General features: G+C 46.7%; 1 protein-coding gene across 3 annotated transcripts in view; it reads right to left on the bottom strand.

Moving 5' to 3' along the window:
• The window catches only part of LOC134949559 (H-2 class I histocompatibility antigen, Q9 alpha chain-like), a 342,846-nt gene that overhangs the window by 210,468 nt on the left and 114,484 nt on the right, over positions 1-17,894 (bottom strand). For all 3 annotated transcript variants that reach the window (XM_063938218.1, XM_063938217.1, XM_063938216.1), the window contains exon 3: positions 6,570-6,848. In XM_063938218.1, coding sequence (XP_063794288.1) covers positions 6,570-6,848 — 279 coding nt within the window. The remainder of the gene's footprint in view (positions 1-6,569; positions 6,849-17,894) is intronic.

The following is a 17,894-nucleotide window of genomic DNA, read 5'->3' on the forward strand; positions in this document are numbered from 1 at the left end:
AATAAGACCATCCAGTCAGGTGTCGACTCCCTAGGGGGTGACATCACTAATACAGGCAATTGCTCCGCCTCCACACCATTTTCCTCCTCATACATGTCGACACACGCGTACCGACACACAGCACACACACAGGGAATGCTCTGATAGAGGACAGGACCCCACTAGCCCTTTGGGGAGACAGAGGGAGAGTTTGCCAGCACACACCAAAAAACGCTATATATGTATAGGGACAACCTTGTAATAAAGTGTTTTCCCTTATAGCAGTATTAAGCCCAATTAGTGCCCCCCCTCTCTTTGTTTTACCCTGTTTCTGTAGTGCAGTGCAGGGGAAAGTCTGGGAGCCTTCCTACCAGCGGAGCTGTGAGGGAAAATGGCGCTTGTGTGCTGAGGAGATAGGCTCCGTCCCCTTCTCGGCGGCCGTTCTCCCGCTTTTTTCCGGAACCTGGCAGGGGTTAAATACATCCATATAGCCTCAGGGACTATATGTGATGTATTTTTTTGCCAAAAAATGAGTGTTTACATTGCTGCTCAGGGCGCCCCCCCCAGCGCCCTGCACCCTCAGTGACCGCGGTGTGAAGTGTGCTGAGAGCAATGGCGCACAGCTGCAGTGCTGTGCGCTACCTCAGTGAAGACATGGACGTCTTCTGCCGCCGATTTCCGGACCTCTTCTTTCTTCAGCACCTGTAAGGGGGCCGGCGGCGCGGCTCCGGGACCCATCCATGGCTGGGCCTGTGATCGTCCCTCTGGAGCTAATGTCCAGTAGCCTAAGAAGCCCAATCCACTCTGCACGCAGGTGAGTTCGCTTCTTCTCCCCTTAGTCCCTCGCTGCAGTGAGCCTGTTGCCAGCAGGACTCACTGAAAATAAGAAAAACTAGGTCTATACTTTTATCCCTAAGCAGCTCTGTAGAGCTACCTAGTATTGCACCCTTCTCGGCCGGGCACAAAAACCTAACTGAGGCTTGGAGAAGGGTCATAGGGGGAGGAGCCAGTGCACACCACCTAGTCATAAGCTTTTATTTTTGTGCCCTGTCTCCTGTGGAGCCGCTAATCCCCATGGTCCTGACGGAGTCCCCAGCATCCACTTAGGACGTCAGAGAAATAATGTGATACAGGTATATAGATACAGTGTATATACTGTGTGGTGTCTCCTCTCTTCTCCTCTCTCCCATTGTTACACCACTGAGTACAGGACAGTATAATGTAATGAGACACATGAGGAAATGACCAGTATAACTGATAGGGATGTATGATGAGGTGTAATATAAATGTGATACAGGTATATAGATACAGTGTATATACTGTGTGGTGTCTCCTCTCTTCTCCTCTCTCCCATTGTTACACCACTGAGTACAGGACAGTATAATGTAATGAGACACATGAGGAAATGACCAGTATAACTGATAGGGATGTATGATGAGGTGTAATATAAATGTGATACAGGTATATACAGTGTATATAATGTGTGGTGTCACCTCTCTTCTCCTCTCTCCCATTGTTACACCACTGAGTATAGGACAGTATAATGTAATGAGACACATGAGGAAATGACCAGTATAACTGATAGGGATGTATGATGAGGTGTAATATAAATGTGATACAGGTATATAGATACAGTGTATATAATGTGTGGTGTCACCTCTCTTCTCCAGATCCTCTCTCCCATTGTTACACCACTGAGTACAGGACAGTATAATGTAATGAGACACATGAGGAAATGACCAGTATATCTGATAGGGATGTATGATGAGGTGTAATATAAATGTGATACAGGTATATAGATACAGTGTATATAATGTGTGATGTCACCTCTCTTCTCCTCTCTCCCATTGTTACACCACTGAGCACAGGACAGTATAATGTAATGAGACACATGAGGAAATGACCAGTATAACTGATAGGGATGTATGATGAGGTGTAATATAAATGTGATACAGGTATATACAGTGTATATAATGTGTGATGTCACCTCTCTTCTCCTCTCTCCCATTGTTACACCACTGAGTACAGGACAGTATAATGTAATGAGACACATGAGGAAATGACCAGTATAACTGATAGGGATGTATGATGAGGTGTAATATAAATGTGATACAGGTATATAGATACAGTGTATATAATGTGTGGTGTCACCTCTCTTCTCCTCACCACTGAGTACAGGACAGTATAATGTAATGAGACACATGAGGAAATGACCAGTATAACTGATAGGGATGTATGATGAGGTGTAATATAAATGTGATACAGGTATATACAGTGTATATAATGTGTGGTGTCACCTCTCTTCTCCTCTCTCCCATTGTTACACCACTGAGTACAGGACAGTATAATGTAATGAGACACATATGGAAATGACCAGTATAACTGATAGGGATGTATGATGAGGTGTAATATAAATGTGATACCGGTATATAGATACAGTGTATATAATGTGTGGTGTCATCTCTCTTCTCCAGATCCTCTCTCCCATTGTTACACCACTGAGTACAGGACAGTATAATGTAATGAGACACATGAGGATATGACCAGTATAACTGATAGGGATGTATGATGGGGTGTAATATAAATGTGATACAGGTATATAGATACAGTGTATATAATGTGTGGTGTCACCTCTCTTCTCCTCTCTCCCATTGTTACACCACTGAGTACAGGACAGTATAATGTAATGAGACACATGAGGAAATGACCAGTAGAACTGATAGGGATGTATGATGAGGTGTAATATAAATGTGATACCGGTATATAGATACAGTGTATATAATGTGTGGTGTCATCTCTCTTCTCCAGATCCTCTCTCCCATTGTTACACCACTGAGTACAGGACAGTATAATGTAATGAGACACATGAGGAAATGACCAGTATAACTGATAGGGATGTATGATGAGGTGTAATATAAATGTGATACAGGTATATACAGTGTATATAATGTGTGATGTCACCTCTCTTCTCCTCTCTCCCATTGTTACACCACTGAGTACAGGACAGTATAATGTTATGAGACACATGAGGAAATGACCAGTATAACTGATAGGGATGTATGATGAGGTGTAATATAAATGTGATACAGGTATATAGATACAGTGTATATAATGTGTGGTGTCACCTCTCTTCTCCTCTCTCCCATTGTTACACCACTGAGTACAGGACAGTATAATGTAATGAGACACATGAGGAAATGACCAGTATAACTGATAGGGATGTATGATGAGGTGTAATATAAATGTGATACAGGTATATAGATACAGTGTATATAATGTGTGATGTCACCTCTCTTCTCCTCTCTCCCATTGTTACACCACTGAGTACAGGACAGTATAATGTAATGAGACACATGAGGAAATGACCAGTATAACTGATAGGGATGTATGATGAGGTGTAATATAAATGTGATACAGGTATATAGATACAGTGTATATAATGTGTGGTGTCACCTCTCTTCTCCAGATCCTCTCTCCCATTGTTACACCACTGAGTACAGGACAGTATAATGTAATGAGACACATGAGGAAATGACCAGTATAACTGATAGGGATGTATGATGAGGTGTAATATAAATGTGATACAGGTATATAGATACAGTGTATATAATGTGTGGTGTCACCTCTCTTCTCTCTCCCATTGTTACACCACTGAGTACAGGACAGTATAATGTAATGAGACACATGAGGAAATGACCAGTATAACTGATAGGGATGTATGATGAGGTGTAATATAAATGTGATACAGGTATATAGATACAGTGTATATAATATGTGGTGTCACCTCTCTTCTCCTCTCTCCCATTGTTACACCACTGAGTACAGGACAGTATAATGTAATGAGACACATGAGGAAATGACCAGTATAACTGATAGGGATGTATGATGAGGTGTAATATAAATGTGATACAGGTATATAGATACAGTGTATATAATGTGTGGTGTCACCTCTCTTCTCTCTCCCATTGTTACACCACTGAGTACAGGACAGTATAATGTAATGAGACACATGAGGAAATGACCAGTATAACTGATAGGGATGTATGATGAGGTGTAATATAAATGTGACACAGGTATACAGTGTATATAATGTGTGGTGTCACCTCTCTTCTCCTCTCTCCCATTGTTACACCACTGAGTACAGGACAGTATAATGTAAGGAGACACATGAGGAAATGACCAGTATAACTGATAGGGATGTATGATGAGGTGTAATATAAATGTGATACAGGTATATAGATACAGTGTATATAATGTGTGGTGTCACCTCTCTTCTCCTCTCTCCCATTGTTACACCACTGAGTACAGGACAGTATAATGTAATGAGACACATGAGGAAATGACCAGTATAACTGATAGGGATGTATGATGAGGTGTAATATAAATGTGTTACAGGTATATAGATACAGTGTATATAATGTGTGGTGTCACCTCTCTGCTCCTCTCTCCCATTGTTACACCACTGAGTACAGGACAGTATAATGTAATGAGACACATGAGGAAATGACCAGTATAACTGATAGGGATGTATGATGAGGTGTAATATAAATGTGATACAGGTATATAGATACAGTGTATATAATGTGTGGTGTCACCTCTCTTCTCCAGATCCTCTCTCCCATTGTTACACCACTGAGTACAGGACAGTATAATGTAATGAGACACATGAGGAAATGACCAGTATAACTGATAGGGATGTATGATGAGGTGTAATATAAATGTGATACAGGTATACAGTGTATATAATGTGTGGTGTCACCTCTCTTCTCCTCTCTCCCATGGTTACACCACTGAGTACAGGACAGTATAATGTAATGAGACACATGAGGAAATGACCAGTATAACTGATAGGGATGTATGATGAGGTGTAATATAAATGTGATACAGGTATATAGATACAGTGTATATAATGTGTGGTGTCACCTCTCTTCTCCAGATCCTCTCTCCCATTGTTACACCACTGAGTACAGGACAGTATAATGTAATGAGACACATGAGGAAATGACCAGTATAACTGATAGGGATGTATGATGAGGTGTAATATAAATGTGATACAGGTATATAGATACAGTGTATATAATGTGTGGTGTCACCTCTCTTCTCTCTCCCATTGTTACACCACTGAGTACAGGACAGTATAATGTAATGAGACACATGAGGAAATGACCAGTATAACTGATAGGGATGTATGATGAGGTGTAATATAAATGTGACACAGGTATACAGTGTATATAATGTGTGGTGTCACCTCTCTTCTCCTCTCTCCCATGGTTACACCACTGAGTACAGGACAGTATAATGTAAGGAGACACATGAGGAAATGACCAGTATAACTGATAGGGATGTATGATGAGGTGTAATATATATGTGATACAGGTATATAGATACAGTGTATATAATGTGTGTTGTCACCTCTCTTCTCCAGATCCTCTCTCCCATTGTTACACCACTGAGTACAGGCCAGTATAATGCAATGAGACACATGAGGAAATGACCAGTATAACTGATAGGGATGTATGATGAGGTGTAATATAAATGTGATACAGGTATATAGATACAGTGTATATAATGTGTGGTGTCACCTCTTCTCCTCTCTCCCATTGTTACACCACTGAGTACAGGACAGTATAATGTAATGAGACACATGAGGAAATGACCAGTATAACTGATAGGGATGTATGATGAGGTGTAATATAAATGTGATACAGGTATATAGATACAGTGTATATAATGTGTGGTGTCACCTCTCTTCTCCTCTCTCCCATTGTTACACCACTGAGTACAGGACAGTATAATGTAATGAGACACATGAGGAAATGACCAGTATAACTGATAGGGATGTATGATGAGGTGTAATATAAATGTGATACAGGTATATAGATACAGTGTATATAATGTGTGGTGTCACCTCTCTTCTCCTCTCTCCCATTGTTACACCACTGAGTACAGGACAGTATAATGTAATGAGACACATGAAGAAATGACCAGTATAACTGATAGGGATGTATGATGAGGTGTAATATAAATGTGATACAGGTATATAGATACAGGCCCTCATTCCGAGTTGATCGCTCGGTAAATTTCTTCGCATCGCAGCGTTTTTCAGCTTAGTACGCATGCGCAATGTTCGCACTGCGACTGCGCCAAGTAATTTAACAATGAAGATAGTATTTTTACTCACGGCTTTTTCTTCGCACCGGCGATCGTAGTGTGATTGACAGGAAATGGGTGTTACTGGGCGGAAACATGGCGTTTTAGGGGCGTGTGGATAAAAACGCTACCGTTTCCGGAAAAAACGCAGGAGTGGCCGGAGAAACGGGGGAGTGTCTGAGCGAACGCTGGGTGTGTTTGTGACGTCAAACCAGGAACGACAAGCACAGAACTGATCGCAGATGCCGAGTAAGTCAGAAGCTACTCTGAAACTGCTAAGTAGTTTGTAATCGCAAAATTGCGAATACATCGTTCGCAATTTTAAGAAGCTAAAATACACTCCCAGTAGGCGAGGCTTAGCGTGAGCAACTCTGCTAAATTCGCCTTGCGAGCGATCAACTCGGAATGAGGGCCACAGTGTATATAATGTGTGGTGTCACCTCTCTTCTCCAGATCCTCTCTCCCATAGGTGATGAATCTCTTCAGTGACTCTATACAGGTATTCTGCAGATAAATCCTGTGTATCTCCCCCACTCGTACATCTGGGCTGTTCCATCTCTGTGTACTGATCTGAGCCTCGTGCATGATGGGGATATAGATCCAGCTCTTTGTGTCCAGGTGCAGGAAATCTCTCCCGTCATATCCATCCTGATCATACCCCGTCGTGCTGCCGTCATCTCCCAGCTCACAGCCGTACATCCCCTGGTAGGAATGGAGACCTGCACACAGCACAGGAACATGTTACACGGGAGCACAGACGGGGGTGTCACGTGTGTAGCAGTGTGTGTCACGTGTAATATACGGTGTGTGTGACACTACATGGGTCACATGTCCCTGTAATCAGGGAATACATTACTCACAGTCACAGCTCCCCCATACACTGTACTCTGAGGTGACTGGGTCACATGATCCGAACATCCAATAGAAACTGGAGTAAGGCAATGTAGTATTTTATCACTGAGAAGCTGCTCTTCAATGATTGGTTGTCCTTTGCTGTCAAACAACTCTGTCAGCCAATCAGGGGTGAAGTATTGTGGCATTCAGCTTATTGGTTGTAGTTTCCCCCCCGATTTCTAACCACCAATCAGGCAGTGAGTGTTACAGACCCTGGCAGAATGTACCATTGTGTGATACAGGATGGGGGTCAGTCAGTGTAGAGCTGTGTAATGGGTTGTGTCTATCCCCCCTTCTGTGAATGTTGCCTCAGACGGAATCAGACCACGTGAACCACGGGACATACCATGTGACCCATGACTGCATGGTGAACCAAGTGTACCCTCACGGGCTCGCCACAGGTTACTAAAGGGAACGCATGTTAATGTGGATAGAAAACTGGTAGCCCACCATCCTTGCATTTCCCCCTGCCGTCATGGCTCACATGGTATGTTCCATGGACCATGTGGTCTCTTGAAGTCAGAGGCTAGATCTTCTGAAGGGGTAAATAGAAAATAATTGGAGAGAACACTTAGCCGGCGCTCTTCACAGCTGTCACATTCTGGTCAATTCCATGACTGTGGGCCTAATTCTGAGTTTATCGTAGCAGCAAATTTGTTAGCAGTTGGGCAAAACCATGTGCACTGCAAGGGGGGTGTGACAGATATAACATGTGCAAAGAGAGTTATTTGGGTGGGGTATATTCAAACGGAAATCTAAATTGCAGTGTAAAAAAGAAAGCATCCAGTATTTACCCTGCACAGAAACAAAATAACCCACCCAAATCTAACTCTTTCTGCAAATGTTATATCTGCCTCCCCTGCACTGCGGCCCTCATTCCGAGTTGTTCCCTCGCTAGCTGCTTTTAGCAGCATTGCACACGCTAGGCCGCCGCCCTCTGGGAGTGTATCTTATCTTAGCAGAATAGCGAACGATTGATTTGCAGAATTGCTACTACATGTTTCTTAGCAGTTTCTGAGTAGCTCCGGACCTACTCACAGATAGCGATCAGTTCAGTCAGTTTCGTTCCTGGTTTGACGTCACAGACACGCCTTGCGTTCGGCCAGCCACTCCCCCGTTTTGCCAGCCACTCCCGCGTTTTTCCCTGGCACGCCTGCGTTTTTTCGCAAACGCCGTGAAAACGCTGAGTTGCTGCCCAGAAACACCCACTTTCTGTCAATCACACTACGATCACTTTAGCCTGGAAAAAACTTTGTCCGCTCGTGAGTAAATCTACTAAATTCTTAGTAAAATTACTAAGCGCATGCGCTCTGCGTACCATGCGCATTTTCCACCTATTCGCAGCGTAGCAAAATCGGCAACGAGCGAACAACTCGGAATGACCCCCATGGTTTTGCCCAACTGCTAACAAACTTGCTGCTGCGATCAACTCAGAATCACCCCCTCTATCTCCAAGCAGAGGAAAATCAACATGGAACAAAAAGAATTGGTATGTATAGTGAGGTAGAGTCTAATATCACAGACATACAAAAAGCAACCATAAATTACATCAATATCACATTACTGGCAGTGTTACAATGTGGCGGGGGATCCAGAATGACTGAAACCAGTGAGTAATTACCAGATAGGCAGGAACTGTGGCCAAACAATTCCCACAAACGCTTGAGTTCTAATAGGGAATTCCGTATATCCCCCCAAAAGCCTCAAACGGTTCGTTCAGTCCGGGTGTTATCACTGCCGTCACTAGTCCCCGTGCCTCCACCGACGTGTTTCCACCCCTCGCTGCGGTCTTTTTCAAGGTGAAAAGAACGATTTCAATACTGCTCCCAGAATGCTATTTAATCTGTCCACTGGCCAATCACCATCTATCCTGCACAGCTGGGCCCTATACATAGTTACCTATTAGTCCTGTGGTCCTCTGCTGCACAGGATGTTCTGTCATGCAGCTTCCATCTACACTGAATGCCATGACAACCCGGTGTCCAATCACAGTCGGGCACCGGGTGCCGTTACGTCACTTCCACTCCCCGGATCTCGGAGTTGCCTATCCGCGCCACTGGCTCACCATATATACGGACTCAATATATATATGGACTCAATATATATATGGACTCAACTATGCAGGGTTGCGGCACTAAGATGGACCGGTGGGCTATGTGTGAAATGTGCTTGTGAGCAAGGTAATCAGCGCGGCCAGGCGAGTCAGAGATCCAGAGCCTGGAAGTGACGTAACGATGCTTTTATGTTCCGGGGTCACCAATCCCTGGGTGATTTTTTTATTTTTTTACGACTAACTATAATAATTTCCTGACAGTTAGTATGTTTCCTCACATAGGAGGGGCGCTGGTGATGGGATTTGGTGAATGATTACCAGGTGTGGCAACGGGTACAGCACCGCACATATACAGCAGGATGCACAGAATGTTTCCATTCTCTCCGCCCCCTGCGCCTCAGTGAGAGAAAGGGGAGGGGCTCCACTGAACAGACTGCGGGGCTTAATTTACATTCATAAATGGAATCAGCTGTTCCTTCCTCGCTCTACAAACCTGCCACGCCCCGACATATTCCTGCCCCGCACTATGACCGCACCCTCGCATTGTCAGATTACCGCATGCGCCCCCGCTGTGATTGGCCTCTTGGCCTCCCGCATGTTACCCGCCCCCCCCGATTGGAATTCCGCATTATGTCCCCCCCGTGACTGGGCTCACGCAACATGTTGCACACTCTCCCCCCCCCCCCCCCCCCCCTCCCATGATTTGGCTCCTGCGTATGTTACCCATTCCCACATGGCAGTAGCACCCAGGAGAGTACTAGGAGAAGGACAGCTGGAAGCCCCATTGGCTATGTATAAATGCATTTGACTTGAATGATAAATAAGTGTATATTGAAAGTGTTGAAACTCAAGTCATCATCATCACCATATTATTATTTTTTAAATACGTTAATTTTAGTTAGTGACGCTTTAAAAAAACATTGAATACAACATAACAAAATGATAGTATAGTATCTACGTCCTTAATCTTTGCCGCTCATCTCATTGCTTGTTAACACTATTTAATAAACAAGGTACATATAGGCTAAAGGAGTTACTTATGGGAATCTACTGCACAATTAACAAATCATTCCACAAATCACTCATTCAATTAAATCCATCTTTTTATACGCCAAGAACTGAGCATGTGAGAATGTAGTTTATACTGGGCTTCATGCATAGGCTGCAGCATAGGAACAAGGTATCACTGCACTTGGCCTGTGTAGAAACGATCCTTGCCTCCCTCATTCTACCCCTCTATGTATAGCCAGGGCCTCAGCGCTTCCTCCGTGCCAACATGTGTAACATCAAGTCATGATAAGGCACATAGGAGGCAAATGTAATGATGACTTCTGAGGGCGCCCTCACGGCCTCTCCTCATAGCCCTGATGCACCTCTTCTAGGCCTCTCCTCATAGCCCTGATGCACCTCCTCTAGGCCTCTCCTCATAGCCCTGATGCACCTCCTCTAGGCCTCTCCTCATAGCCCTGATGCACCTCCTCTAGGCCTCTCCTCATAGCCCTGATGCACCTCCTCTAGGCCTCTCCTCATAGCCCTGATGCACCATCTCTAGGCCTCTCCTCATAGCCCTGATGCACCTCCTCTAGGCCTCTCCTCGTAGCCCTGATGCACATCCTCTAGGCCTCTCCTCGTAGCCCTGATACACCTCCTCTAGGCCTCTCCTCATAGCCCTGATGCACCTCCTCTAGGGGTCTATGGTAGGTGGTGATGTGGGGTATTGCAGGTTAGGTCGCGCTAAGCTGAAGCTTTGCCTAGGTTACAGAGAGGTCTTGCACCGGTCCTGGGCATACGCGCACGCAGGATGGGTATAAAAGTAACTGGAAACCCCCCTGGGCGCTGATCTATCACGCAGTAATTTATTACAGGTCCTCATTTAAAAATAAATGGGGGTCCCGGAGAGGAGAGACCCACCTTCAGAGCTGAGGGCCAGTAATCGCAGGCTGCAGAAACCAAGGAGGCCGCCGGCAGCGTGAGATTAGGAGACGGCGAAAAGGACCCTGCAACATCGAGAGAACCAGCGACCACAGACAGGACCCCTTTGATGAGGATAGCTGCCCACTCCACTGCCTGACCAGATGGAGCACCTGAAACAGCCGCCACTGGTGTTAAGACGTCAGTGCCGTGGCGGAGGGACAGCAGTCGGACTAGAGAGTTTGTAGACCCCCATCCTGACAAGGAGAAGAGGAGGAGCAGCGCCGGCCGTGATAGGAATCGAAGGCACCGTGGAGAACACCCTGCCTACCTGTAGGACCCTGGAAGGACTGTGCTGAGGACGGTGCTGACAGGAGCCCAGAGCAGAGAAGAGATCCCCAGCAGAGTACCAAGAGACGACCACAGCTGGCGGACCTCGGACAGCGAGACCTGGGACAAAGAGCGCAACCCAGTGCGGTGCTCAGCGGGCCGCACTGAAGATCCGAGAGCCGGTCGTAGGTGGCAGAAGAGCAGCATTTTGAGGTGAGACAATGTTTAAGCCCTTCCGCTATAATACTCTGCCTGCGTAAAGTAGGGGGTAGGCTCCCCTGTGTTTTTTTCTTTGCCGCCAGTATACAGTTAATAAGGGGGTAGGATTCCCCATGTCCCCAGTGCCTGCATGATGCTAAAGTTTAAACTCACCTGTTGTTATCCTCTTCCCCATTTAACTTATGAAGGAGATAGGCTCCCCTTCTCCTGGTGAGTGCAGGGAACACCGGCTCACCAAGCAATGGAACATCTCAGCTGCAGCAGCTGCCTCCTTACATACACAGTGGGAGGCTGGTAGCTAGCTGCATGTAGGGGACACTGCAGTGGTAGCACGTAGCTCCTTTCCAGCAATTCTTATGGTGGGGCTCTGACAGGCGTGGAGCATGGTATCCGGTTAAGGGTAAAATAGTGTCTACAAGTTAACCCTCCCTAAGTCATCTGGCAGCAGCGAGGTGTGTCTGTATCACATATGCCTGGTAGGGAAGGGGGGGCTTTTGTAGGTAGCCTATAATAAATGGTGCTGGCTTGTCACAGCACTCCCTGTCCTGATAACCGCAGCGGGTGTTTGTGTGATCAGCATGAGTGCGGGGTGGGGTGGCGGGAGAATGATGGTGGCTGGGCTTTCTGCTTATAGAGGGGGTCCGGGTGGCTGTGCTCTTTTTCATTGGTTCTGTAACCAATTTTTTGGAAACCCCCCTTTCAAAATCCTGCGTTTGCCACTGGTCCTGGGTGTCAGAAAATAAGAATTTACTCACCGGTAATTCTATTTCTCGTAGTCCGTAGTGGATGCTGGGAACTCCGAAAGGACCATGGGGAATAGCGGGCTCCGAAGGAGGCTGGGCACTCTAGAAAGATTTATGACTACCTGGTGTGCACTGGCTCCTCCCACTATGACCCTCCTCCAAGCCTCAGATAGGACACTGCCCGGACGAGCTGACATAATAAGGAAGGATTTTGAATCCCGGGTAAGACTCATACCAGCCACACCAATCACACCGTACAACTCGTGATATTATATCCAGTTTCACAGTATGAAAACAACTGAGCCTCTCAACAATAACCCGATTAGTTAACAATAACTATGTACAAGTATTGCAGACAATCCGCACTTGGGATGGGCGCCCAGCATCCACTACGGACTACGAGAAATAGAATTACCGATGAGTAAATTCTTATTTTCTCTGACGTCCTAGTGGATGCTGGGAACTCCGAAAGGACCATAGGGATTATACCAAAGCTCCCAAACGGGCGGGAGAATGCGGATGACTCTGCAGCACCGAATGAAAGAACTCCAGGTCCTCCTCAGCCAGGGTATCAAATTTGTAGAATTTAGCAAACGTGTTTGCCCCTGACCAATTAGCTGCTCGGCAAAGTTGTATAGCCGAGACCCCTCGGGCAGCCGCCCAAGATGAGCCCACCTTCCTTGTGGAATGGGCATTTATCGATTTTGGCTGTGGCAGGCCTGCCACAGAATGTGCAAGCTGAATTGTACTACAAATCCAACGAGCAATCGTCTGCTTAGAAGCAGGAGCACCCAGCTTGTTGGGTGCATACAGGATAAACAGCGAGTCAGATTTTCTGACTCTAGCCGTCCTGGAAACATATATTTTCAGGGCCCTGACAACGTCTAACAACTTGGAGTCCTCCAAGTCCCTAGTAGCCGCAGGCACCACAATAGGCTGGTTCAGGTGAAACGCTGACACCACCTTAGGGAGAAACTTGGGACGAGTCCTCAATTCTGCCCTATCCATATGGAAAATCAGATAAGGGCTTTTACAAGATAAAGCCGCCAATTCTGATACTCGCCTGGCAGAGGCCAAGGCCAATAACATGACCACCTTCCACGTGAGATATTTCAGATCCACGGTTTTTAGTGGCTCAAACCAATGTGATTTTAAGAAACTCAACACCACGTTGAGATCCCAAGGTGCCACAGGGGGCACAAACGGGGGCTGAATATGCAGCACTCCTTTTACAAATGTCTGAACTTCAGGCACTGAAGCTAGTTCTTTTTGAAAGAAAATCGACAGAGCCGAGATCTGTACCTTAATGGAGCCTAGTTTTAGGCCCATATTCACTCCTGCTTGCAGGAAATGCAGAAATCGACCTAGTTGAAATTCCTCTGTTGGGGCCTTTTCGGCCTCACACCATGCAACATATTTCCGCCATATGCGGTGATAATGATTTGCTGTAACCTCCTTCCTGGCTTTAATAAGCGTAGGAATGACTTCCTCCGGAATGCCCTTTTCCTTCAGGATCCGGCATTCAACCGCCATGCCGTCAAACGCAGCCGCGAACAAACAAACCCAGGAACAAATCTGAGGTACTCCTGGTGAGGATGGTAAATGGGGACATGCAGGTAAGCATCCTTGATGTCCAGGGATACCATGTAATCCCCCTCGTCCAGGCTTGCAATAACCACCCTGAGCGATTCCATCTTGAACTTGAATTTTTTTATGTATGTGTTCAAGGATTTCAAATTTAAAATGGGTCTCACCGAAACGTCCAGTTTCGGCACCACAAATAGTGTGGAATAGTAACCCCGGCCTTGTTGAAGTAGGGGTACCTTGATTATCACCTGCTGGGAATACAGCTTGTGAATTGCCGCTAGCACCGCCTCCCTGTCTGAGAGAGCAATCGGCAAGGCAGATTTTAGGAACCGGTGGGGTGGAGACGCCTCGAATTCCAGTTTGTACCCCTGAGATACTATTTGAAGGATCCAGGGATCCACCTGTGAGCGAGCCCACCGATCGCTGAAATTCTTGAGGCGGGCCCCCACCGTACCTGGCTCCGCCTGTGGAGCCCCACCGTCATGCGGCGGACTTGGAAGAGGAAGCGGGGGAGGACTTTTGCTCCTGGGAACCTGCTGTTTGTTGCAGCCTTTTTCCCCTACCTCTGCCTCTAGACAGAAAAGACCCTCCTTTTTTTTTTCTGGGTCCGAAAGGACTGAACGTGATAAAATGGCGCCTTCTTAGGCTGTGAGGGGACATGGGGTAAAAACGCTGACTTCCCAGACGTTGCTGTGGAAACTAGGTCCGAGAGACCATCCCCAAATAATTCCTCCCCCTTATAAGGCAAAACTTCCATGTGCCTTTTGGAATCTGCATCTCCAGTCCACTGGCGAGTCCATAAGCATCTCCTAGCAGAAATGGACAATGCACTTACTTTAGATGCCAGCCGGCAGATTTCCCTCTGTGCATCTCTCATATATAAGACTGAGTCTTTGATATGGTCTATGGTTAACAGAATCGTGTCTCTGTCTAGTGTGTCAATATTTTCTGACAGTTTTTCTGACCACGCAGCGGCGGCACTGCACATCCATGCTGACGCAATAGCTGGTCTAAGTATAATACCTGAGTGTGTGTATACAGACTTCAGGATCGCCTCCTGCTTTCTATCAGCAGGTTCCTTAAGGGCGGCCGTATCCTGAGACGGTAGTGCCACCTTTTTAGACAAACGTGTGAGGGCTTTATCCACCCTAGGAGGTGTTTCCCAACGTGCCCTATCCTCTGGCGGGAAAGGGAACGCCATTAGTACCTTCTTAGGAATTACCAATTTTTTATCAGGGGAAGCCCACGCTTCTTCACACACTTCATTTAATTCATCTGATGGGGGAAAAACTACGGGCAGTTTTTTCTCCCCAAACATAATACCCTTTTCTCTGACGTCCTAGTGGATGCTGGGAACTCCGAAAGGACCATGGGGAATAGCGGGCTCCGAAGGACTCTGGGCACTCTAGAAAGATTTATGACTACCTGGTGTGCACTGGCTCCTCCCACTATGACCCTCCTCCAAGCCTCAGTTAGGATTTCGTGCCCGGCCGAGGTTGGATGCACACTAGGGGCTCTCCTGAGCTCTTAGAAAGAAATAGACTTAGGTTTTTTATTTTCTGTGAGACCTGCTGGCAACAGGCTCACTGCAGCGAGGGACTAAGGGGAGAAGAAGCGAACTCGCCTGCTTGCAGCCGGATTGGGCTTCTTAGGCTACTGGACACCATTAGCTCCAGAGGGATCGACCGCAGGCCCAGCCTTGATGTTCGGTCCCGGAGCCGCGCCGCCGTCCCCCTTACAGAGCCAGAAGCAAGAAGATGGTCCGGAAAATCGGCGGCATGAAGACTCAGTCTTCACCAAGGTAGCGCACAGCACTGCAGCTGTGCGCCATTGCTCCTCTCACACACTTCACACTCCGGTCACTGAGGGTGCAGGGCGCTGGGAGGGGCGCCCTGAGGCAGCAATAAAAACACCTTGGCTGGCAAAAATACCTCAATATATAGCCCCAGGGGCTATATATGAGGTAAATACCCCTGCCAGAATCCATAAAAAAGCGGGAGAAAAGTCAGCAAAAAAGGGGCGGAGCTATCTCCCTCAGCACACCGGCGCCATTTTCTCTTCACAGTGCAGCTGGAAGAAAGCTCCCCAGGCTCTCCCCTGTAGTTTTCAGGCTCAAAGGGTTAAAAAGAGAGGGGGGCACTAAATTTAGGCGCAGTATTGTATATACAAGCAGCTATTGGGGAAAATTCACTCAGTTATAGTGTTAATCCCCACATTATATAGCGCTCTGGTGTGTGCTGGCATACTCTCTCTCTGTCTCCCCAAAGGGCTTTGTGGGATCCTGTCCTCTGTCAGAGCATTCCCTGTGTGTGTGCGGTGTGTCGGTACGGCTGTGTCGACATGTTTGATGAGGAGACTGAGACTTATATGGTGACAGAGCAGATGCCGATAAATGTGATGTCGCCCCCTGTGGGGCCGACACCAGAGTGGATGGTTAGGTGAAAGGTATTAACCGACAGTGTCAACTCCTTACATAAAAGGGTGATGACGTAACAGCTGTGGGACAGCCGGCTTCTCAGCCCGCGCCTGCCCAGGCGTCTCAAAGGCCATCAGGGGCTCAAAAACGCCCGCTCACTCAGATGGCAGACACAGATGTCGACACGGAGTCTGACTCCGGTGTCGACAAAGTTAAGACATATACACAATCCACTAGGAACATCCGTGACTTGATCCCGGCAATAAAAAATGTGTTACACATGTCTAACATTAACCCAAGTACCTCTAAAAATGGGTGTTATGTTTGGGGAGAAAAAGCAGGCAGTGTTTTGTTCCCCCATCAGATAAATGAATGAAGTGTGTGAAAAGCGTGGGTTCCCCCGATAAGAAACTGGTAATTTCTAAAAAGTTACTGATGGCGTACCCTTTCCCGCCAGAGGATAAGTTACGCTGGGAGATATCCCCTAGGGTGGATAAGGCGCTCACACGGTTGTCAAAAAAAGGTGGCACTGCCGTTTTAGGAACGGCCACTTTGAAGGTACCTGTTGATAAAAAGCAGGACGCTTTCCTGAAGTCTGTATTTACACACTCAGGTACTAGACTGAGACCTGCAGATCATGCTGCTGCAGCGTGGTCGGTGACCCTGTCAAACATAAGAACATATTAAAGACGTCGTCTTATATATGAGGGATGCACAGAGGGATATTTTGCCGGCTGGCATCCAAAATGAATGTAATGTCCATTCTGTCAGGAGGGTATTAGAGACCTGTCACTGGACAGGTGATGCTGACTTTTAAAGGAGCATAGAGATTCTGCCTTATAAGGGTGAGGAATTATTTGGGGATGGTCTATGGGACCTCGTATCCACAGCCACAGCTGGGAAGAAATATTTTTACCTCAGGTTTCCTCACAGACTAAGAAAGCACTGTATTATCAGGTACAGGCCTTTCGGCTTCAGAAAAGCAAGCGGGTCAAAGGCGTTTCCTTTCTGTACAGAGACAAGGGAAGAGGGAAAAAGCTGCACCAGTCAGCCAGTTCCCAGAATCAAAATTCTTCTCTCGCTTCCTCTGAGTCCACAGCATGACGCGGGGGCTCCACAGGTGTAGCCAGGTACGGTGGGGGGCCGTCTCAAATATTTCAGCGATCAGTGGGCTCGCTCACAGGTGGATCCCTGTTTCTTTCAAGTAGTATTTCAGGGGTACAAGCTGGAATTCGAGATGTCTCCCCCCAGCCGTTTCCTAGAATATGCCTTGCCGACAACTACCTCAGGCAGGGAGGCTGTACTAGAGGCAATTAATAAGCTGTATTCCCAGCAGGTAATACTCAAGGTGCCCCTACTTCAACAAGGACGGGGTTACTATTCCACACGGGTTGGGGTACCGAAACCGCATGGTTCGGTGTGACCCATTTTATATTTAAAATCCTTGAACACATACATAAAAAAATTCAAGTTCAAGATGGAATCGCTCAGGGCGGTTATTGCAAGCCTGGACGACGGGGATTACATGGTATCCCGGGACATCAAGGATGCTTACCTGCATGTCCCCATTTACCATCCTCGCCAGGAGTACCTCAGATTTGTGGTACAGGAT

Source organism: Pseudophryne corroboree, chromosome 8, assembly GCF_028390025.1.
Source record: "Pseudophryne corroboree isolate aPseCor3 chromosome 8, aPseCor3.hap2, whole genome shotgun sequence".
Classification (NCBI taxonomy): domain Eukaryota; kingdom Metazoa; phylum Chordata; class Amphibia; order Anura; family Myobatrachidae; genus Pseudophryne; species Pseudophryne corroboree.